The 23,340-nt window shown below is 60.7% G+C and overlaps 1 protein-coding gene across 1 annotated transcript in view; it reads left to right on the top strand.

Annotated features, from left to right (window-relative positions):
- Positions 1-23,340, top strand: part of EIF2AK3 (eukaryotic translation initiation factor 2 alpha kinase 3) — a 79,737-nt gene that overhangs the window by 7,189 nt on the left and 49,208 nt on the right. The window contains exon 2 of the mRNA XM_068167686.1: positions 9,472-9,601. Within this exon, the coding sequence (XP_068023787.1) occupies positions 9,472-9,601 (130 nt within the window). The remainder of the gene's footprint in view (positions 1-9,471; positions 9,602-23,340) is intronic.

Below are 23,340 nucleotides of genomic sequence, written 5' to 3'. Positions count from 1 at the left end.
GGGAGACCTTAGAGCAGGCTTCCAGTACCTGAAAGAGCTGGGGAGGGACTTTTGACAAGGGCTGGGAGTGCCAGGTTGAGGAACATTGGCTTTGAGCTGGGAGAGAGGAGATGGAGACTGGAGATGAGGAAGAAGTTCTTGGCAGTGAGGGTGGTGAGACACTGGCACAGGTTGCCCAGGGAGGCTGTGGCTGTTCCCTGTGTGGAGGTGTTCATGGCCAGGCTGGATGAGGCCTGGAGCAAGCTGTGCTGGTGGGAGGTGTCCCTGCCCATGGCAGGGGGCTGGCACTGGCTGAGCTTGCAGGTCCCTTCCATCCCAACCCATTCTGTGCCCATTACCCAGTGAATTGAATTCAGTAAAAAAAAAACCCCAAAAGGCTCCTAAGGCTTGATCAATGAATAAAAGGAATTAATTGACTTTATTAATAATAACTTTCCCACGCCAAGCGTTCATAAACTTATTGACAATTGGTTTGGGTTCGGGTATCCGGTGGGGAATGACTCACACAAAGCGTTGGTAATACTAATGGTATGAACGCTTTAGGTAGAGGAAGGATTCCATCTGGAGTAGCTACACTCCTGATATCAAACTCTAAGTGGAAGGGAGAGCAAGGAGCCACAATTCCTGACTCAATAACAAGCTGGGTCTCCTTTGCTCCCTGCTGCAGCAAAGGCAGAGGGTGAGAAGGATATTAATGCCCAATACGCTTTTATGAAGTCAGTAATCGGAATCACTGACGAAGCAATATTCAGGCCGGAGATTCTGAAGCAGTCCAAGACCTGCTGTTGAGAGCTGCAGGCAGGAAAGTTTATCATCCAGTGTGGTGGGTTAACACCTTTTTCTGAAAACAAAAGAAGAAAGCAGGGTGGAGGCTTGCGGGTACTTTACACTCCCTGAAGGGCGTCTCCCCCCTGGGAAAGCTGAGTCTGTTCCACTCCCTCCCTCCCTGCCCAGCGAGGGTATAAAAAGCAGGACCTCATAGCTGTTGGAGCTCCTTTTTGGCTCCTGCCTCTGCTGGATGAGAGCTACTGCAGCTGCTCTCCTGATCCTCAACCACGTGGCTGGACCTGATCCTTCTCCCTGCTGCCTCTGCACCTCCTCAGAGACAGACTGGTTTTGTATTATTCTTTTTCTATTCCCCTCCCATCCATTCTTGTTCCTTGCCCTTGTGAACCTTATTCCCTGTTATTGCTATATATATATATATATTTGAAGGAAAAAGAAATTATTTGCCTCTCTACTTCCAAGCTGACTCCAGATTGTTGATTAGTGGATTTGCTCCTTACCTTTTTTCCCTCCTCTCCCTGTTTGGAGGGAGGAGGTGGGGGGGAAGTGGGGAAGAGATTCTCAGCCTTTTCCCCATTTGAGCTTTTAACTCTCAGTTAAGGCTCAAACCACTACATCCAGAATTCTGTTCTTGGTATCATTTTTGCAAAGCCAAGGAAAAGTAAAAATAGGACCCAAGCTCGTCGCCTGACGCTGGAAGTGAAACTGGAGTACAGGTGGGGGATGCTGGTGGAGGGGATGGGCGAGTGGCACGCACCTGGCTGGCTGAAGACGAGCCAGAACCAAAGGGGAAAAAGGGGCTGGGTTACTGAAGAACCCCTCTGTTGAACTGCTTTTGTGAAACCAAACTGACCACTGGCAGAAAAGTGATTGGAAACTTAGCCAATCACCTTCTGGGCATCAGCACAGCAGTGAGTGGTCAGGATCCCTGCCAAACAGCTTTGGCTAGCTTTGGACTGGGACATGTTTCCTTTTGTCTATCTCCCCCAGCTTCTTAGGGATCTTACTGAAACCTGTTTTGGGCCTAGTCCTGTCCAACCAGGACACCCAGGGCAGCAGCTGGCACAGAAATGCCTTTTCCCTGCAGCTTGCCAGGTGTCCCAGGGCTGCCTCCAGAGTGTGGCTACTGCAGTGAAGTGTGGTGGAGCTGCAGGTGCAGCTCTGGCCTCTGCAGCCAGCAGAGCCTCCCAGGCACAGCTAAAGCCCAGCTCTTCACCCTGCAGTCAGGGCCAGGTGCTGCTGGGCTGCTGTAAGGAGGGGGCACCATCCAGCACAGAGGGCTGTGTCAGCACAGGGGTCACAGGAGCCAAGCTGCCTGCTTCACAGCACTCCAGGCTGCAGGATAGTTCCTTGAAGTAGCTGCTTCAATGGCTTTGTGTCAGAAGGTCTGAGACAAAGGTCTCCTGGAAGGTCTCCTGCCAGCACCTCACACTCTCAGCAGGCCAAGGTGCAAGCAGCAGAGGCTCTCAGAGGGAGTGTGGCATGGACAGGGCAGTCTGGGCCTGGGAGGGTAGCTCCAGCCCTGGGCTCTGGGGCACACTGCAGCACTGACTCTGATTCACTTCAGGGGAGAGGATTCCACCTCCCTGCAGGCTGGGGGAAGGCTTAAACCTCATCAAGGGTTTGGTTTGCATCAAAGCAGAGTAAGAAACAAAGGCTTTGGTTACTAGAGCAAGGCTCTTCTGCAGGCTCTGCCTGGCAGGATTGGCTTTGAGGAGCAAGGTAAGATGGGACCAGAAACATGAGCTCTAGGTTCAGAGCCCAGAGTGCCAGGCTGGAGGGGACCCCAGGCTCCTCTGCTCCAAGCTTGGCAGGTGATGGAGCAGCTGAGATGAGCTGGCCCAGCCCCCTGGCAAGCTGAGCCTGCAACCTGTCCCATGCAGGGGACTCCACTGCTGCCCCTGGGAGCTGATCCCAGGGCTGGCTGTGCTCCTGGGCTGCAATGGGAATGTCCCCAGCAGTAGCTTGTCCCCATCACCCCTGGGCTTTGCCATGGCACTCCTTGTGCCAAGGGAGTCTCCATGCCCCTGGTAGCCACCCTTGGGGTCAGAGTGGCTGAGAGCTGCCAAACAGAGAGGGACCTGGGGGTGCTGATTGACAGCTGCCTGAACATGAGCTAGCAGTGTGCCCAGGTGGCCAAGAAGGCCAAGGGCATCCTGGCCTGTATTAGGAACAGGAGCAGGGAGGTCATTGTGCTCTGTACTCAGCACTGCTTAGGCCACACCTTGAGTCCTGTGTCCAGTTCTGGGCTCCTCAGTTTAGGAAGGACATTGAGAGACTTGAAGGTGTCCAGAGAAGGGCAACAAGGCTGGGGAGAGGCCTTGAGCACAGCCCTGTGAGGAGAGGCTGAGGGAGCTGGGGTTGCTTAGCCTGGAGAAGAGGAGGCTCAGGGGAGACCTCATTGCTCTCTACAACTCCCTGAAGGGAGGTTGGAGCCAGGTGGGGGTTGGTCTCTTCTCCCAGGCATCCAGCAGCAGAACAAGAGGACACAGTCTGAAGCTGTGCCAGGGGAGGTTTAGGCTGGAGGTGAGGAGAAAGTTCTTCCCTGAGAGAGTCATTGGTCATTGGAGTGTGCTGCCCAGGGAGGTGGTGGAGTCCCCACCCCTGGAGGTGTTCAAGAGGGGATTGGATGTGGCACTTGGTGCCATGGTCTTGTCATGAGGTCTGTGGTGACAGCTTGGACTTGCTGAGCTTTGAGGTCTCTTCCAACCTTGGTGCTTCTGTGATCCTTGTGGTCCCTTCCAACCCTGACTGATTCTACTGTGATATCTTCACTCCCCAAAGGAACACTGAAGGTTGCTCCTGCTGCTGCCTTCAGGCACCCATCTCAGCCCTTCTGTGCTGCTTCCATTCACCTCTCTGACCCACAAGTCAGAGATGCAGAATGGTTTGAGCTGGAAGGGTCCTTAGCCCAGGTTGCTCAAGGCCTCATCCAAGCTGTTGTTGAACACCTCCAGGCAGGAGGCAGCCTCAGCCACAGATCTTTGAGGTCTCTTCCAGCCTTGGTGATGCTGTGATACTGTGATGTGCTGGGCCATGCTGATAAGGCCTGCCCTGAGCCTTCTCCTCTCCAGGCTGGCCAAGTGCACCTCTCAGCCTCTCCTCACAGAGGGAAGCCCAAGCTGCCCTTGCAGCCAGCTCCATTTCTCAGGGCAGATTCATGGTTGCTCCTTCTGGCTCCCCACAGCTCCCTGAGAGGAGGCTGCAGCCAGGGGGGGTTGGGCTCTGCTCCCCAGGCTCAGGTGAGAGAAGGAGAGGAACTGGCCTGGAATTGTGCCAGGGGAGGTTAGGTTGGAGAGGAGGAACAATCTCTGTGCTGCCAGAGCGGTCAGGGCCTGGCAGAGGCTGCCCAGGGAGCCCTGTGGCTCTTGGGGCCATGGTTTGGTGGCTGTGGGGGTTCTGGGGTGCTGGTTGGACTGGGTGGTCCTAGAGAGCTTTCCCACCCAGAGCAATCCCTCCTGCTGTGTGGTGCAGCTGAGGCTGAGCTGCTCCTGCTCCTCTGGCACAGCAAGGGCTGCTCAGCAGCCCAGCTCAGGGAGCAGAGGCTGGCAGCCATACGGGGTGGTGAAAGGCTCCCACTGCCCTGGGGGGATGTCAGTACCCTGGCTCCTGCAGGGGGGGTGGTTGGCTGCAGCTGCTGCAGGGGGTGAGGGTTGCAGCTGCTGCAGGGGGTGGCTGGCTGCAGCTGCTGCAGGGGGTGGCTGGCTGCAGCTGCTGCAGGGGGTGGTTGGCTGCAGCTGCTGCAGGGGGTGGCTGGCTGCAGCTGCTGCAGGGGGTGGTTGGCTGCAGCTGCTGCAGGGGGTGGCTGGCTGCAGCTGCTGCAGGGGGTGGTTGGCTGCAGCTGCTGCAGGGGGTGGCTGGCTGCAGCTGCTGCAGGGGGTGGTTGGCTGCAGCTGCTGCAGGGGGTGGTTGGCTGCAGCTGCTGCAGGGGGTGGGGGTTGCAGCTGCTGCAGGGGGTGGTTGCAGCTGCTGCAGGGGGTGGGGGTTGCAGCTGCTGCAGGGGTGTGCTGCTGGCAGGAAGGGTCCCTCAGCAGCTGTGGTCTGAGGCTGTGATCCTGCCCCTCCTGCTCAGCTGAGGTGTGGGCACACCACCACCGGGGTGACCGCAGGCCCCCATCCCAGAGCTGCTGCCTTGGCTGGTGGGGCTGAGGCCTAGCTGAGGAGGCAGCTCTGGGGGAAGGTGGAGGCTTGCATCTGCTGGGGACAGGTAATGGATGGAGGAGAGCTGCAGAAAGGCATCAAACACTGGCTGCTGGAGGAGAAGGCAGGCAGGAGGGGAGCCTCTCCCAGGCAGCTCTGGGGGGGGCTCTGCACTGCACTCTCTCTGTCCCTCTCTCAGCCACCCTGCTGCCTTTGCTCATCCTCCACGTGTCAGCTGCACCAAGACACCACTGCCCTGCAGCCACCTGGGGTGTGCTCTTGTGCAGTGCTAGAGGGCTTCAGAGCTGCAGCACAAAGCAGACAGCTTCTGTGCTGTGTGTGCACAGGACACTCCTGGGAGCCTGGAGGCACAGAACTGCCTCAGGGTGCAACCAGCACCCAGCCCTGCCCTGGCCACAGGGTTCTGCAGCACCCCTCCAGCCATGGGGACTCCACCACCTCCCTGGGCAGCCTCTGCCAGTCCCTAACTGCTCCTGCAGCAAAGACATTTTTCTACATCTCCAACCTAAGCCTCCCCTGGCACAATTCCAGGCCAGTTCCTCTCCTTCTGTCACCTGAGCCTGGGGAGCAGAGCCCAACCCCCCCTGGCTGCAGCCTCCTCTCAGGAGCTGCAGAGAGCAAGGAGCTCTCCCTCAGCCTCCTCTTCCCCACACCAAACACCCCCAGCTCCCTCAGCTGCTCCTCCCCAGACCCTTCCCCAGCTCTATTGCCCTTCTCTGGCCCTGCTCCAGCTCCTCAAGGTCCTTCTGGGAGTGAGGAGCCCAGAGCTGAAGCCAGCACTCAAGCTGTGGCCTCCCCAGTGCTGAGCCCAGGGGCACAATCCCTGCCCTGCTCCTGCTGCCCACAGCACTGCTGCTCCAGCCCAGGCTGCTGCTGCCCTTCTCCTCCTCTCCATCCCCTTCCCCAGCTTGGATTCTCTCCTAACATTCCCCAAGCACAGGACTGTCACAGACTGCTTTGCAATCCACTCTTGCAGCAGTGCAGAACAACTTTCAGGTTCTGCAGCTGTTCCTTTGCTTTCAGAGACCCTCTCAGGTGGGACAGAGCTGCAGTCACTGGGGAGGCACCCTGGGCATTTCTCTTGTGGCCTCCTTGCCCCCCTGGGCACCCCCTGGCTCCTCTCCAGCTGCTGGCACCCAGCACCCCCAGGGCTCTCTCTGCTGGGTAGTGTCCAGCCACTCTTCTCCAGACCTGGAGCCTTCATGGGGTGTTTGTGACCCAGGTTCAGGACCCAGCCCTTGGCTCTGAACCTCATCCCACTGGGCATGGCTCATCCAGCCTGGCCAGGTCCCCCTGCAGAGCCTCCCTACCCTCCAGCAGATCAATACTGCCTCCCAGCTCAGTGTGAGCTCTGTTTGCCCTGCCTGGGAACAGTCTCCTGCCCCTGGTTGATCATTAACCTGCTCTTGCTCTCTGCACAGGTGGAATGATTGTGTCTGCTCAGCTCCCAGGAGCTGTGGAGGCTGCTGCTCAAATATTTGCTCAGTTGGGGTTTTCCTAGCAGTTTCCTTGAGCTGCTGGAGGGGAGGAAGCTGCTTGGCCACCTCAGGGTGGCAGCTGCCACATGGCCTTCTGTGCAGCTCCCTGCTGGGGGGTTCTAGCTGGTGACCATTCACAGGTTGATGGAATGGGTTGGGATGGAAGGGACCTCAAAGCTCAGCCAGTTCCAAGCCCCTGCCATGGGCAGGGACACCTCCCACCAGCACAGGCTGCTCCAGGCCTCATCCAGCCTGGTCCTGAGCACCTCCAGGCAGGAGGCAGCCACAGCCTCCCTGGGCAGCCTGTGCCAGAGTCTCCCCACCCTCACTGCCAACAATTTCTTCCTCATCTCCACTCTAAATCTCCCCTCTTCAGGCTTCAATCCATTGTTCCTCATCCTGGCACTCCCAGCCCTTGTCACAAGTCCCTCCCCAGCTCTCCTGGAGCCCCTCAGGTACTGGCAGGCTGCTTGAGGTCTCTCTGGAGCCTTCTCTTCTCCAGGCTGCACAGCCCCAGCTCTCCCAGCCTGGCCCCACAGGGAGGTTCTGCAGCCTCTGCTCATCTCTGTGGCCTCCTCTGGACCTGCTCCAGCAGCTCCAGGTCTCTCTCTTTGGTTTAAAGCTATGGGTTTAAAAAAACATCAATACAGAAGGTCCTCTAAAGAATTTCTCCCTAATCTTCAGCCTAAGTCTGCCAGCCTCCAGAGTCAGTTCTCTGCCCTTGTCCTGTCACTGCAAGCCCTGGGGGAAAGGCAGAGACTCACAGAGTGCTTTCAGTTGGAAAGGACATTCAGGTACTGGAAGGATGCTCCAAGGTCTCCCTGGAGCCTTCTCCAGGCTGAACACAGCCTCCCTGGGCAGCCTGTGCCAGTGTCTCCCCACCCTCAGTCTAAAGCATTCTTCCTACTCTCCAGGCTGAGGCTGCCCTGCTCCTGCCTCTCCTGCCCTGCTGCAGCCTCTCCAGCCCAGGCTGAGGCTGCCCTGCCCCAGCCTCTCCAGCCCAGCCTGAGGCTGCCCTGCTCCAGCCTCTCCAGCTCAGGCTGAGGCTGCCCTGCTCCAGCCTCTCCAGCCCAGGCTGAGGCTGCCCTGCTCCAGCCTCTCCAGCCCAGGCTGTGGCTGCCCTGCTCCAGCCTCTCCAGCCCAGCCTGAGGCTGCCCTGCTCCAGCCTCTCCTGCCCTGCTCCAGCCTCTCCAGCCCAGCCTGCCCTGCTCCAGCCTCCATCCCAGTCTCAGCCCCCCCAGGTGTTTGGTTCCCTTCTCTGTGTGAAGCTGCAGGGTTTCCCTTGGCCTTTCCTGGAGGTGATACAATGAGCTCCCTGTGCTTGTGCATGTGTTTGAAGACAATGACTTCACTTTTCCACTCCTCACGGGCAAATGGCAGCTCCTCCTCCCCTCAGCCCCCAGCTCCCTGCACAGGCAGTTTGGGACCTTTGGCTTCAGTTCCCCACAGTGCTGCAGTGTCCTTCCTTGTCTGACACAGCCAGGTCCCACCCTCAGCCTGTGCCTTCCCTGCCCCCCCCCGCCCTTGCACCCTCACCCACAGCCAGGTTGCTTTGCACAGTTCCTCCTTCCCACTCCATCCAGGGTCTGGAAAGGTCCTTCTGGGTCCCTGGCTGCAGGCCTCCCCCAGGGCAGGCTGCCTGTGAGCAGAGTGGGAGCCTGCTGCAAGCCAGCCCTGTCCCTGCAGGCTCACAGGGTGCTAGGGGCAGGAAGGGAGCTCTGGAGATCTGCCAGTCCAAGCCCCTGCCAGAGCAGGAGCAGAGAACCCAGGGCAGGGCACACAGGAACACATCCAGACAGGGCTGCAAAGGCTCCACAGAAGGAGACTCCACAACCTCTCTGGGCAGCCTGCTCCAGGCCTCTGGGACCCTCACAGTCAAGAAGTTCCTCCTCATGCTGAGCTGGAACCTCCTGTGCTGCAGTTTCCATCCATTGCCTCTTGGCCTATCCCAGGGTGCAGCTGAGCAGAGCCTGGCCCTGTCCCCTCCCTCCTGGCCCCCAGCCCTCAGCTATTGATAGACATTGATCAGATCCCTCTCAGCCTTCTCCTCTCCAGACTCAACAGCCCCAGGGCTCTCAGCCTCTCCTCCCCAGGCAGTGCTGCAGTCCCTTCAGCATCCAGAACACGTCCAGAGAAGGGCAACAAAGCTGGGGAGGGGTCTGGAGCACAGCCCTGTGAGGAGAGGCTGAGGGAGCTGGGGTTGCTTAGCCTGGAGAAGAGGAGGCTCAGGGGAGACCTTCTTGCTCTCTCCAACTCCCTGAAGGGAGGTTGTAGCCAGGTGGGGGTTGGTCTCTTCTCCCAGGCAGCCAGCACCAGAACAAGAGGACACAGTCTCAAGCTGTGCCTGGGGAGGTTTAGGCTGGAGGTGAGGAGAAAGTTCTTCCCTGAGAGAGTTGTTAGCCATTGGGATGTGCTGCCCAGGGAGGTGGTGGAGTCCCCATCCCTGGAGGTGTTCAAGAGGGGATTGGATGTGGCACTTGGTGCCATGGTCTAGTCATGAGGTCTGTGGTGACAGCTTGGACTCGATGATCCTCGAGGTCTCTTCCAACCTTGGTGATTCTGTGAGACTGTGATCCTCACAGCCTCCCCTGCACTCTCTCCAGCAGCTCTCTGTCTCTCTTGAGCTGGGGAGCCCCGAACTGGACACAGCATTGCAGCTGTGGTCTCAGCAGGGCAGAGCAGAGGGGCAGCAGAACCTCCCCAGCCCTGCTGGCCACACTTTGCTTGCTGCCCCCCAGGATGCCTTTGGCTCTCTTGGCCCCAAGGGCTCCTTGCTGCCCCCCAGCAGCCCAAGGCCTGTCTCCCTGGAGCTGGGGTGGTTTTGAAGGGCTGCTGCAGATGTGTGTTGGGCCTGGCTGTAGGTCAGCTCTGTGCTGTGGCTGTGAACACCTCAGCAGGTGATGCTGTGCGGGGCTGCAGGTCAGACCTGCCCCTAGGAGCAGGCAGGCAGGCAGCTCTCTTCCCTTCCCCCCGTGGCTCTCAGCCTGGGGGCAGCGTGCAGCAGGCAGGCAGTGCCTGCTGAGCTCTGACAGAGTCTCCCCTGCAGGGCCCTGGTGATCATCAGCACCCTGGACGGCCGGATCGCCGCCCTGGATCCCGAGGACCGCGGCAGGAAGCAGTGGGACCTGGACGTGGGCTCCGGCTCGCTGGTCTCATCCAGCCTCAGTAAACCAGAGGTAAGGCTCAGGCCCCTTCCTGCCTGAAGCTTGCAGCCCAGAGCTGGGGGTGGTGAGGTGAGTGCAGTCTGCTCCCTGCCACAGAACCCTGGGGCCGTGGAGGGTGGAGCAGAGCCTTGAGAGCACCAGGTCCAACCTTTAGCCCTGCTCTGCCCAGGCCACCACTGAGCCAGGGCTTGAGAAGCCAGGGCAGAGGGATGGAATTGTGTGGCCTGGAAAAGCCCTCTCAGACCACCCAGTCCAACCACTGCCCCAGACCCACCATGGCCACCAAACCCTGGCCACAGGCTTCTGGAACCCCTCCAGCCATGGGGACTCCACCACCTCCCTGGGCAGCCTCTGCCAGGCCCTGACCACTCTGGCACTGAAAACCTTCCCTAGTGCCCAGCCTCCAGCCTCACCCTCCCCTGGTACAGCCTGAGGCCATCCCCTTGTTCCCTCACTGATTCCTTGTGAGAAGAGAGCAGCACCCTCTCTGCTGTCCCTTCAGGGGTGATAAGGTCTCCCCTCAGCCTCCTCTTGCTCAAAGTAAGCAGTGTCCCAGTTCCCTCAGCTGCTCTTTAGCAGACTCCTCCCCTGCCCCCCCAGTTGGCCTCCCCTGCCCCCCTTGCAGCCCCTCAGTGTCCCTCTGGGCTGAGGTGCCCAGCACTGAATGCAGCAGTGCAGGAGTGGCCTCCCCAGTGCTGAGCACCCAGGGGGACAGTCCCTGCCCTGGGGAGTGTTGAGCAGTGCAGCCCATGTGGTGTGGGTGAGGTCTGGGAGCTGCTCTGCAGCCCCTGTCTCGGGGTGCTTACATCATGCTGCCACTCTGAGCCCTCTGAGCCTGTCAGGGGCTGAGGTAAGTGACAACTACCAAGGCAGCTGATGCAAGTGAGCCTGGGAGTTGTCTGCAGGGGCTGGGTGAAGGCAAGTCCCAGGGAAGGATCCTCTGCTTTGCCTTTGTGTCTGGCTGCTTTTGTCCCCTCAAGAAGAGCAGAGTCCTTGTGGCTTCATGAATGAACCAAGAGCTGGGGGGGCTGTGTCTCCTGGGGAAGCAGGCTGGCAGGGAACACAAGGAGCAGAGTGCTGAAGGTCACCCTGGAGCACTGGGGCTGGCCTCACTCCTCAGTCAGCTGAGAGCCCACCTGGGGAGCTGGGTGCCTTGCTTGGGGCCCTGGGCACAGCACTTCAGGTACCCTGAGGCTGGAAGGAAGGGCTTGGGGTTTATTCCCTGCACTGAAGAAGTGGCACCCAGAGCTCACTGCTGCCTAAGTGCTCCAGCTAGGGCACTCCAGGGGGTGACAAAGAGCATGGGCCCTGGAGCCACAGAGTCACTGCCCTGGGGAAAGACCACTGGGATCATAGCATCATAGGATCAGTCAGGGTTGGAAGGGACCACAAGGATCATCCAGTTCCAACCCCATGCCATGGGCAGGGACACCCCACACTAGATCAGCCTGGCCACAGCCTCATCCAGCCTGGGCTTAAACACCTCCAGGGACAGGGCCCCAACCACTTCCCTGCACAACCCATTCCAGGGCTTCACCACTCTCATGGGGAAGAACTTCCTCCTCCCCTCCAGCCTGAATCTCCCCACCTCCAGCTTCATTCCATTCCCCCTAGTCCTATCACTGCCTGAGATCCTGAGCAGTCCCTCCCCAGCCTTCCCTTCAGATCCTGGAAGGCCACAATGAGGTCACCTGGGAGCCTTCTCTTCTCCAGACTGAACAGCCCCAACTCCTTCAGTCTGTCCTCACAGGAGAGGTGCTCCAGCCCTCTGATCATCCTCCTGGCCCTGCTCTGGACACCTTCCAGCACCTCCAGAGCCCTCTTGCAATAGGGGCTCCAGAACTGGAGGCAGTACTCCAGGTGGGGTCTCAGCAGAGCTGAGCAGAGGGGGAGAATCACCTCCCTTGCCCTGCTGGCCACACTTCTCCTGATGCAGCCCAGGAGCTGATTGGCTTTCTGGGCTGCAAGTGCACACTGAGAGCTCCTGGTGAGCTTCTCCTCCCCCAGCACCCCCAAGTCTCTCACCTCAGGGCTGCTTTCCAGCCAGTCCCTGCCACTGATCAGAGCCAAGCATCCTCTACCCCTGCCCAGGCTGGGGCTGAGCCATGGCCCTCAGCACCACAGCTCTGCCCCAGGGGTGGGGATTCAAACACCTCCCTGGGCAGCCTGTGCCAGGCTTTCACCCTCTCCAGCCTCCCTCTAGGGTCCCTTCAGGTGTTAGAAGGCAGCTCCAAGGTCCCCTGAACACCCCCAGCTCCCTCAGCCTGTGCTCACAGCAGAGCTGCTCCAGGCCCTTGGATCCTCTTTGAGGCTTGCCCTGGATTCACTCCAGCTGCTCTGTGTCCTCCTCCTGCTGGGGACAGCAGAGCTGGAGGCAGGATTGGAGGTGAGGTCTGAGCAGAGCAGAGCCCAGGGGCAGAATCCTCTCTCACCAGAGCCTCACCTGGCCTCCTTGGCCCCAAGGGACTGCCCCCCAAGGGACTCTCCACCAGACTGCAGGAGGAGTGAGAGTGGTAACTCATGGCCCACTCATGGTCCCTCAGGTCTGAGAGTGAGTTGCTTATTCATGGGTGCAACTGCTTTGGCCTTTCCAGACCTGTTTCATTTCCTCACTACCAGAAGAGCTTTCCCTTAGATAAGTTCTGGAGTGGAACTGAACCCCCAGCTCTCAGTGCAGAGCTCTGTGCAGAGGCAGGAGGCAGCTGCAAGCTGTGCTCCTTCACAGATGGTTTCAGTGCCAGGCACTTGCAGTGATGCTCTGGCACCTGTAGGGAGCTGCTGGTCAAGGGCAGCCTGGCCAGCAGGGTCAGGGAGGTGATTCTGCCCCTCTGCTCTGCTGAGACACCCCCTGGGCTTCTGTGTCCAGCTCTGGAGCCCCCAGCACAAGAGGCACCTGGAGCTGCTGGAGAGGGTCCAGAGGAGGCCACAGAGATGGTCAGAGGGCTGGAGGACAGGCTGGGAGAGCTGGGGCTGTGCAGCCTGGAGATGAGAAGGCTCCAGGGAGACCTCAGAGCTGCAGGTCAATATCTGCAGGGGAGCTGCAGGCAGGCTGGGGAGGGACTGAGCAGAAGGGGCTGTGGGGATAGGCCCAGGGGCAGTGGTTTGAACCTGGAGCAGGGCAGAGTTAGCTTGGACATGAGGAGGAAGTTCTGCAGAGGGAGGCTGGGGAGACACTGGCACAGGCTGCCCAGGGCTGGGGTTGAGGCTCTGTCCCTGGAGCCATTGAAGCTCAGCCTGGCTGTGTCCCTGGGCAGCCTGCTCTAGCTGGAGCTGTCCCTGCTGCCTGCAGGGCTTGGCCAAGCTGCCCTTGGAGGCTCCCTCCCAACCCCCTGCAGTCTGTGAGGCTGAGCTCAGTGCAAGCAGAGCCCCTGGCTGCCAGACACAGAATTCTGTGCAGGTCTAAACTTCAGTCTCCCTACTGCTGATGCCCTGAGCCCAGGGCTTCCAAGTGCTGAGAATGCAGAGACTGAGCAGGGCAGGGGTGGGTCTGCACACTGGGTGGTGTCCCTCAGCTGCTCTGCCCAGGGGCTCAGCACCTCCCAGTGTGCTGTGCCTGCAGAAGCCAAAGGCTGGTGCTCAGCCAGCACAGACTGGAGCCCTTCCCACACCACACTGCCTTCCCTGGGGAGGCTGCAGGCAGTGCCTTGTGGAGCTCCTGACATCCCTGTGTGCTCTGAAGTGTTTGTCTGCAGAGGGGAAGCCTGCAGGGGGGCTCTCAAATGCTTTCTACAAGTGTGGCCACAGAGGCTGATGGCTGTTGGCACTTCAGAGGCAGAGCCTAGCAGAGGGCAAGCTTGGGAAGTCAAACTTCCCTGCAGCCTGCCAGGGGCCCTGGAGTGTGAGGAGCAGAGGCCTTCCCAGCCTGCCTGCCAGGGGAAGAAATGCTGCTGAGAGCTGGCAGCACCAGTGCTGAGTGCTCCACATAAGCTTCACTCCAACGTGTGGAGCTGGCTTTCATCACTTCAGTGTTTCATCTGCTGTCATTGTCAGCTGGCAGACTCCAGGCACTGAGTTCAGACTCTGCTGCAGTGAGCAGTTGGCCTCATTACAGTTTGGGGCAAGTCTGGTTTGGGTCACAATGTCAAACTCATTGAGGTCTCAGCCTGGCATCTCCCCACTCTGCAGCACCTCCTCTCTGCTCTGGGCATGGGACAGGGGAAGCTTTGCTCTCACAAACTAAGCCAGGGAGGCTTTCTCTTCCTCTCTAGCATGGAGGGAAGGGATCCCTCCAGAGGGACCTGGGCAGGCTGCAGAGCTGAGCCCAAGCCAACCTCATGAAGTACAACAAGGCCAAGGACCAGGTCCTGCAGCTGGCTCAGGGCAATCCCCAGCACTGATCCAGGCTGGGTGAGGAGTGGCTCCAGAGCAGGCTGCAGGAGGAGGCCTTGGGGGAGTCAGGTGGTGACAAACTCCCCAGGAGCCAGCACTGGTCCCTGGCAGCCCAGAGCCAGCTGAGTGCTGAGCTGCAGCCAGAGCAGGGAGAGCAGCAGCACAGGGAGGGGATTCTGCCCCTCTGCTCTGCTCTGCTCAGCCCCCACCTGCAGCACTGCCTCCAGCTCTGGGCCCCCAGCACAAGAAGGACCTGGAGCTGCTGGAGAGGCTCCAGAGGAGGCCACAGAGATGAGCAGAGGGCTGCAGAACCTCCCCTGTGGGGCCAGGCTGGGAGAGCTGGGGCTGTGCAGCCTGGAGAAGAGAAGGCTCCAGGGAGCCCTCAGAGCAGCCTTGCAGTGCCTGAAGGGCTCCAGGAGAGCTGGGGAGGGACTTGGGACAAGGGCTGGGAGGGACAGGCTGAGGAACAATGGCTGTGAGCTGGGAGAGGAGAGACTGAGAGTGGAGGTGAGGAAGAAATTGTTGTCAGTGAGGCTGGTGAGACTCTGGCACAGGCTGCCCAGGGAGGCTGTGGCTGCCTCCTGCCTGGAGGTGTTCAGGGCCAGGCTGGATGAGGCCTTGAGCAGCCTGGGCTGGTGGGAGGTGTCCCTGCCCATGGCAGGGGCTGGAGCTGGGTGCTGGGGAAGGTCCTTCCCAGGGCAGAGCAGTGTGTGGCTCCAGCAGCATGATGTCAGCTGGTAACCTACACCGAGCAAGAGGAGGCAGGTGAGGAGCTCCCTGTGCAGCCTGTGTCAAAGGCCTGTGTCCTTCCAGAGGGGAGGAAAGGCTGCTGCTGGCTTGCAGTTGTTCCCCTGGGTGGGTGTCTAGCTGTCTTGGCTGAGAGTGCAGGGAAGCCTGCTGAAGCAGCTCTTGGGTAGCACTCACCTGCTTCTGAAGCCACCATGGACCCCTCAGGGCCAGTGCCACATAGGACACCCAGAGCTCCCCTGGAGCTGCCCCTGGGATGAAAAGCAGGAGCTGGAGCTCACAGGAGCTCGAGGGCATTGGATCCTCTGTGCTGCAGAACATCACAGAGCCACAGAATGGGCTGGCTTGGGAGGGACCTGGTCTGGAAGCCTTTGAAGAGCAGAGCTCAGATCTTCCAAGGCTGGGAGCAGAGCAGAGCTGGTGCCTGTGCTGGCTGTCAGCTGTCAGCTCTGCTCTCTGGAGCTCAGGTGTTCATTAGCAGAGTGAGGCAGGGAGGCTTCAGCTGTTCCAGCAGCTCTGTCAAACACTTCAGCTCTCCTAAGTGCTGCTCTGGGATGCTGACAAGTGAGATGTTCATCACTTGTCATGGGAACAGAGCAGTGAGGAGGGGAGAGCTGCTCATGCTGTGTCTGGGGAACTGCAAGGGGAGCCTGCTTCCCCTGGCCCCAGGCTGCAGCAGGAACCACCAAGGGCAGGCTGGCAGTGCTGGAGAGGTGGCAGCTGCCAGCTGCACTTCAGGCTTCTGCAGGAGAGTCTGAGAAGTTTCCTTTGCTGTCCCCTGGGAAGATGAGAAGCCTTCTGCTTGCAGCTCCCTGCTCCCTGCACATGAAGCTTGCTGCCTGGGCTGGGGCTGAAGCTGCTGAACCTCAGCCTACAAACAAGCACAGGATGGGCTGGGCTGGAAGGGAGCTCCAAAGCTCATCCAGTCCAAGCCCCTGCACTCAGCAGGGACATCCTCCACTGGAGCAGGCTGCCCACAGCCCTCTCCAGCCTCACCTGGAAGAGCTCCAGGGATGGAGCCTCAGCCACCTCCCTGGGCAACCTGCTGCAGTGTTCCAGCAGCCTCCTGGGGCAGAACTTGTTCCTCACATCCACTCTCAATCTGCTCTGCTCTGCTTTGAAGCCATTGCCCCTGGTGCTGTCCCTGCAGGCCTTTGCACACAGTCTCTCTGCAGCCTTCTTGTAGCCCCTTCAGGTCCTGGCAGGCTGCTGTTAGGTCTCCCTGGAGCCTTCTCTTCTCCAGGCTGAACACCCCCAGCTCCCTCAGCCTGTCCCCACAGCAGAGCTGCTCCAACCCCCTGAGCATTCTCATGGCCTCCTCTGGAGCTGCTGCATCAGGTCCAGGTCCTTGTGTTGAGGGCTCCAGGGCTGGCCCCAGCCCTGCAGGTGAAGTCTCAGCACAGCTAAGGAGGAGCTTCCTTTAGATGCAGCTGACTTGTGGTGAGTGCATCACCTGAACTCAAGGAGCAGACCCAGGGAAGAATCAGCTCCCTAAAACAATGCTGCTTGATGAGAGTGCCAATGGAGAGGTGTCTGTCAGGCAGGGAGAGTGGCTGCCAGCACAGTGCTGAGGCTGCTGTCACTGCCTCACCAGGGGGACAGCTCCTCTTACCTGCACAGCTCTGCACTGAGCTGCTTCATGGGCTTCTGTCTCCTGCTTCCATGGGGATCTGTTCCAGGAAGCTGTGACCTTGTCCCTGGGTATTGCAGTGGCTGATCACAGAGTCTGGGCTGGAAGGGAGCTCCAAAGCTCACCCAGCCCAGCCCCCTGCACTCAGCAGGGACATCCTCCACTGCAGCAGGTTGCCCACAGCCCTCTCCAGCCTCACCTGGAATAGCTCCAGGGATGGAGCCTCAGCCACCTCCCTGGGGAGCCTGCTGCAGTGTTCCAGCAGCCTCCTAGCAAAGATCCTGGGCCAGGGGAGGCTGGAGACAAGGTGGAGGCAGAGCAAAGCCTGCTGTGGGAGAGGGGAATGGCAGAGAGACTCCTGTGGAAAAGCTGGCAGGTGATGTTTGAGGAGAGGGTGGGCAGGGGGCAGAGGGGATGGTGGTGAGGTGAGAGGAGCAGCTGGGACAGGCCTTGGGGCTGTGATTTCTCCTTGCACTGTGGGAGTGCTGCAGGGAGCTCAGTGTGGCAGGGCAGCTCCTGTGGGAAGGTGGCAGAATGCTCTGGGCTGGCAAAGCCCTTCCAGAGCAGCCAGCACAGCCATGCTCTGCCTCTGCCCAGGCTGGGGCTCAGCCATGGCCCTCAGCACCACAGCTCTGCCAGGGATGGGCATTCACCCACCAGCCTGGGCAGCCTGGGCCAGGCTTGGAGAAGCCTTTCAGTCAAGAAGTTTCTTCTAATGTCCAACCTAAACCTCCCCTGGGGCAACTTGAGGTCATTTATCTCATCCTGTCCTGTTCCCAGGCAGCAGAGCCCAACCCCCCCTGGCTGCAGCCTCCTCTCAGGGAGCTGCAGAGAGCAGTGAGGTCTCCCTCAGCCTCCTCTGCTCCACACCAAACCCCCCCAGCTCCCTCAGCTGCTCCTCCCCAGCCCTCTTCTCCAGAGCCTTTGGTGCCCTTCCCTGGCCCTGCTCCAGCTCCTCAGTGTCCTGGGAGTGAGGAGCCCAAAGCAGAGCTCAGGCCTGCAGGTGTGGGAGCAGTTGTAGGCTGCACCAGTGTGTAGGTGACAGTGCCCTGGCCTGGGCTCTGGGGGCAGGCTGATCCCTCAGCAAGCATCTCTGTGCCTCCCTGGAGAGGTGAGGGGTGAGGGGACAGCTGCCATGTCCCCAGCCATGGGGAGCTGCAGCCTGGGAAGGGGAAGCCCCTGGGCTGGGTTGTGTCCCAGCAGCTGGCCCCAGCCTCACCCTCCAGAGGCTCTCTCCTGGCCCTGGGGCTGTGTTCTTCAGGGCTGGCTCCACTTCTGGTCTGGATGAGAGGCCAGAGAGGACCCTCTGGAGGTGCAGTGGTGATGCTAAGCTGGGAGGGGTGGCTGACCCCCCTGAGGCTGTGCTGCCATCCTGTGGCACCTGGGCAGGGAGGAATCCAATGGCCCTCAGTAAGGGCAGGGGAAGGGCCCTGCAGCCCAGCCCCAGGGAGCAGTGCAGGCTGAGGGGTGGGCAGCAGCTCTGGGGAGTCCTGGGGGGCAGCAGCAGGGCCAGGGGACAGCAATGGGATCCTGTGGCCAGGAAGGCCAAGGGCAGCCAGGGCTGCTTTAGCAGGAGTGTGGCCAGCAGGTGGAGGGAGGTTCTCCTCTCCTTCCACTCTGCCCTGCTGAGGCCACATCTGGAGTGCTGAGGCCAGTTCTGGGCACCCCAGCTCAGGAAGGGCAAAGACTACTGGAGAGAGCCTGCCCCAGGGCCAGGGAGCTGCTGAGGGCACTGGGCCAGCTCTCCTGGGAGCAGAGGCTGAGAGCTGGGCTGGGCAGCCTGGAGGAGGGGAGGCTGAGGGGGTCCTGATCAGTGCTCACCAATGTCTAAGGGGAGGGGGCCAGACTGCTCTCAGGGGTCCCCAGCAATAGCACAAGGGGCAGTGGGCCTGAGCTTGAGTACAGCAAGTTCCATCTGGACAAGAGAAGGGACTTGCTGGGGTGGAGGGTGCTGAGCTTTGGAGCAGGCTCCCAGGGAGGTGATGGTCTGCCTGGGTGTGACCCTCTGTGATCTGGTTGGAGGTGATCCTGCAGGAGGCTTGGGCTGGGTGGTCTGCAGGGCTCCTTTCCACCCCCTACCATCCCATGCCTCTGGTCCTTGCCAGCTTTTGTGGTGAGAGCCACTCAGGAGAAACCTTTCTGGGCACTTGGGCAGGGGTCTGAGCTCTCTGGGCTCAGCAGGCTGCTGGGGACCAGCCCAGGATCCTGCTGGGGGTTTCCTCTAGTGCCTGGAGGGGCTGTAAGGAAGCTGGGGAGGGAAGAGGGAATCCTTGCAAGGCCTTGTGGTGCTAGGGTGAGGAGCAAGGGGTTGAAGCTGCAAGAGGGCAGAGTGAGACTGGAGATGAGGAGGAGATAGGTGAGACTCTGGCACAGGCTGCCCAGGGAGGCTGTGGCTGCCTCCTGCCTGGAGGTGTCCAGGGCCAGGCTGGATGAGGCCCTGAGCAGCCTGTGCTGGTGGGAGGTGTCCCTGCCCAGGGCAGGGGCTGGAGCTGGCTGAGCTTTGGGCTCCCTTCCAACCCAGCCCTGTCTGTGGCTGTTTGGAGGATCACAAGTTGGTTCCCTTGAGCCAAACTCAAGCCAAGCCTTAGCCCAGCAGGCAGAGAATCAACTCCTGGAGTGCTGTGGGAGCAGAGTGGGAGGCTGAAGCTGCCATCAGCCAGGGGAGCTGTCTGTAGGCACTCAGCTGGGCACCTCCTCCTGCCTTGCAGGAAAGGGCTGCAGGCTCCAGAGCTTCTTGTGCCCTGCAGCTGAGCCTCGGTGCTGTGGCCTGCTGAGGCAGAGGGAGGAGCAGCAGAGGCTGTGAGAGCTGAGCTCCTGCCTGCAGAGCACTCCTGGGGCATCACCCAGCTGCCAGCAGTGCAGGCCTTCTGCCCTCAGCAGGGCATCCAAGGGGATCCACTGCAGCCCAAGATGTGGGGGCTGCTAGCAGGGGCTGGGGGCAGTTAGAGCTGAGCAGTGTGAGAGAGAGCTCTGCCCACAGGCTGCCAGCAAGGGGAGGAAATGGATCCTGTGCTGCCTGGGGCAGGGGGATGCAAGTCTGTGATGGTCCTGGGAAGGCTCCTCCTGAGTGAGAGATGAGTGTCCAGGACTGCCCTTCCCAGGCAGGTAGATCCCAGGGGAGGCAGGGGAGGCACAGCAGGGCTGAGGGCAGGGGAGCCTGCCTTGTGCCAGGGCAGAGTGGCTGCTCTGCAGCTCCAGAGCCTGCTGCTGGGCACTGCCAGGCTGGGCATGGCTGGCACAGGGGCAGGCTGGGGAGAGCTGCTGGAGTGAGCTGGGGACAGGGGTGTGCAGCTCCCTGCTGGGTGAGGGGAAGCACAGAATCCTCCTGAGCACCAACTGCCTCAGGGTGCTCAGTGCAGGAAAAGTCACTGGCCAAAGGTTTGGGGACCCCACCACAAGGAGGGGACTGAGACACTGGCACAGGCTGCCCAGGGCTGGGGCTGAGGCTCTGTCCCTGGAGACACTGAGGCTCAGCCTGGTTGTGTCCCTGGGCAGCCTGCTGGAGCTGCCTGCAGGGGCTTGGCCAAGCTGCCCTTGGAGGCTCCCCTCCAGCCCACTGCAGTCTGTGGAGCAGGGCCAGAGAAGGGCAGCAGAGCTGGGGAAGGGTCTGGAGAAGAGGGCTGGGGAGGAGCAGCTGAGGGAGCTGGGGGGGGTTGGTGTGGAGCAGAGGAGGCTGAGGGAGACCTCACTGCTCTCTGCAGCTCCCTGAGAGGAGGCTGCAGCCAGGGGGGGTTGGGCTCTGCTCCCCAGTTTCAGATGATAGAAGGAGAGGCAGTGGCCTGAAGCTGCCCCAGGGGAGGCTTAGGTTGGAGATGAGGAAAAGTTCCTGTGCTGCAGGAGTGGTCAGGGCCTGGCAGAGGCTGCCCAGGGAGGTGGTGGAGTCCCCATGGCTGGAGGGGTTCCAGAGCCCTGTGGCCATGGCAGCTGGGGCCATGGCTGGGTGGCCATGGTGGGGCTGGGGTGCTGGCTGGGCTGGGTGAGCTCAGAGAGCTCTTCCAACCCAAACCATCCCATGGTTCCATGCCAGACTGCCTGGGTTAGGTGTTTGGGCAGCCAGCAGTTGTCCTTTCCTAGCAAGCTGCTTCCTGGGAGGTGCTGAGCCTGTGGGGAGGGCAATGCAGGGGGGGAGTGGTGGTGCTGAGCATCCTGCTCCCTGTCAAGGTGACAAGCAGGGAGAGCACCCAGGCCCATGGCCTTGCTGCACAGCTTCCAAGCAGTGCCTGGGGCTGTGCAGTCACAGCAGAGAAGGCCTCCTGGAGGGGCAGCTGGTGGCCTTCTGCTGGCCCTGCCTGTGGGGAGCTCTGCCAGAGCTCTGCTGCAGTCACTGCTGCTGCTGCAGAGGTGCCTGGGTGATGCCAGCTGCGGTTAGGGGATGCATGGAGAGCTGCAGGAAGAACTTCAGAGCTTCACTGGATGGTTTATGTTGGAAGGGACCTTCAAAATCTTCTAGTCCTCATCCCTCCAGCCCTGGGCAGGGACACCTCCCACCAGCACAGGCTGCTCCGGGCCTCATCCAGCCTGGTTCTGAGCACCTCCAGGCAGGAGGCAGCCACAGCCTCCCTGGGCAGCCTGTGCCAGAGTCTCACCACTCTCACTGACAACAATTTCTTCCTCATCTCCACTCTCAGTCTCCCCTCTCCCAGCTCAAAGCCATTGTTCCTCAGCCTGGCACTCCCAGCCCTTGTCAGCAGTCCCTCCCCAGCTCTCCTGGAGCCCTTCAGGTACTGCAAGGCTGCTCTGAGGGCTCCCTGGAGCCTTCTCCAGGCTGCACAGCCCCAGCTCTCCCAGCCTGGCCCCACAGGGGAGGTTCTGCAGCCTCTGCTCATCTCTGTGGCCTCCTCTGGAGCCTCTCCCGCAGTTCCAGGTCCTTCTTGTGCTGGGGGCCCAGAGCTGGAGGCAGTGCTGCAGGTGGGGGCTGAGCAGAGCAGAGCAGAGGGGCAGAATCCCCTCCCTGTGCTGCTGCTCTCCCTGCTCTGGCTGCAGCTCAGCACTCAGCTGGCTCTGGGCTGCCAGGGACCAGTGCTGGCTCCTGGGGAGTTTGTCACCACCTGACCCCCCCAAGGCCTCCTCCTGCAGCCTGCTCTGGAGCCACTCCTCACCCAGCCTGGCTCTGTGCTTCATCCCATGTGTGGCAGCAGAGCTCTCAGCCCCAGCCCTCCCAAGTGCTGCTGTGCCCTGAGCCAAGCCAGGACAGTTCCTCAGTCACTGGAGGCTCACGTTTGTCGGCAGCTTTCATCTGCCAGCCTCCCAGGCAGGGTCAGGCTCCATTGCTGCAGGGCTTGGGAAGGTCATCTGCCATCAGGTGGCTTTCTCTGGGCTGCCTCTCTTGTTTAGTTCTCTTTATAGCAGCTTGTGGTTCAATTACTTCTGCTCCATTGCATGCTTTGTGCTGGCTGGTGCACAGCTCTGCTGTTGGCAGATCATCAGTGGCTCTCACTCCTGATGCCCAGCCAGAGGCCTGCTGCAGCACAGGGCAGAGAGTTGTGTGAGCCCATGAGCTGGTGGTGGAGTCACAGCATGGACTGATGGAATGCTTTGGGTTGGAGGAGACCTTAGAGCTCCTCCAGTTCCAAAGTCCTGCTGGGGGCAGGCACACCTCCCACCAGCCCAGGCAGCCCCAGGCCCCAGCCAGCCTGCCTTTGGGTACCTCCAGGCTTGGAACCCTCACAGCTGCTCTGGACAGCCTGTTCCAGTGCCTCCCCACCCTCCTGGGGAAGGAGTTCTCCCTAATGCCTCCTGTGTGCCTCTAGCATCTGCCAGCAGCCCCTGGCCTACCACCACCCAGGGCTTCAGCATCCCAGCACTGCCCCAGTGCCACTCTTGCTGGGCTGGCTGCTGAGCTGCTGCAGGAGTTCCTGTCCCTGCAGGGCTCAGGGCTGGGGGTTTCTCAGTGTCTCCTGGGGGGTTGGTTTGAAGCAGCTGAGGGCTGCAGGTCTGGTCCAGCAGCAGCTGTGACCTGCTCCCCTGCTCCAGCAGCAGCTGTGACCTGCTCCCCTGCTCCAGCAGCAGCTGTGACCTGCAGCCCTCCTCCAGCAGCAGCTGTGACCTGCTCCCCTGCTCCAGAGCAGCTGTGACCTGCTCCCCTGCTCCAGCAGCAGCTGTGACCTGCTCCCCTGCTCCAGAGCAGCTGTGACCTGCAGCCCTGCTCCATCAGCAGCTGTGGCCTGCAGCCCTGCTCCAGCAGCAGCTGTGACCTGCTCCCCTGCTCCAGCAGCAGCTGTGACCTGCTCCCCTGCTCCAGCAGCAGCTGTGACCTGCAGCCCTGCTCCAGAGCAGCTGTGACCTGCAGCCCTGCTCCAGCAGCAGCTGTGACCTGCAGCCCTGCTCCAGCAGCAGCTGTGACCTGCAGCCCTGCTCCAGCAGCAGCTGTGACCTGCTCCCCTGCTCCAGCAGCAGCTGTGACCTGCAGCCCTGCTCCAGCAGCAGCTGTGACCTGCTCCCCTGCTCCAGCAGCAGCTGTGACCTGCAGCCCTGCTCCAGCAGCAGCTGTGACCTGCTCCCCTGCTCCAGCAGCAGCTGTGACCTGCAGCCCTGCTCCAGCAGCAGCTGTGACCTGCTCCCCTGCTCCAGCAGCAGCTGTGACCTGCTCCCCTGCTCCAGCAGCAGCTGTGACCTGCTCCCCTGCTCCAGCAGCAGCTGTGACCTGCAGCCCTGCTCCAGCAGCAGCTGTGACCTGCAGCCCTGCTCCAGAGCAGCTGTGACCTGCAGCCCTGCTCCAGCAGCAGCTGTGACCTGCTCCCCTGCTCCAGAGCAGCTGTGACCTGCAGCCCTGCTCCAGCAGCAGCTGTGACCTGCTCCCCTGCTCCAGAGCAGCTGTGACCTGCTCCCCTGCTCCAGAGCAGCTGTGACCTGCAGCCCTGCTCCAGCAGCAGCTGTGACCTGCTCCCCTGCTCCAGCACACTGCAGCAGCCTTTGCTTCCCAGCCAGACTTCAGGAGGGGGATGGGATCCTGTCACAGTGAAGCCTCTCTCCCAGCACCCTGCCTGTTTTTGGCTGATGATGGTTATTAAAGAGCAGAGTTTTTAAGAGTCTGTTGCCATGGCAG

This window comes from Melanerpes formicivorus, unplaced genomic scaffold (genome assembly GCF_026170545.1).
Source record: "Melanerpes formicivorus ecotype bairdi unplaced genomic scaffold, bMelFor1.0.p_v2 SCAF_121, whole genome shotgun sequence".
In the NCBI taxonomy this organism is placed as follows: Eukaryota; Metazoa; Chordata; class Aves; order Piciformes; family Picidae; genus Melanerpes; species Melanerpes formicivorus.
Note: the sequence above shows the minus strand (reverse complement) of the source record. Positions and strands in the feature narration are given on the sequence as shown.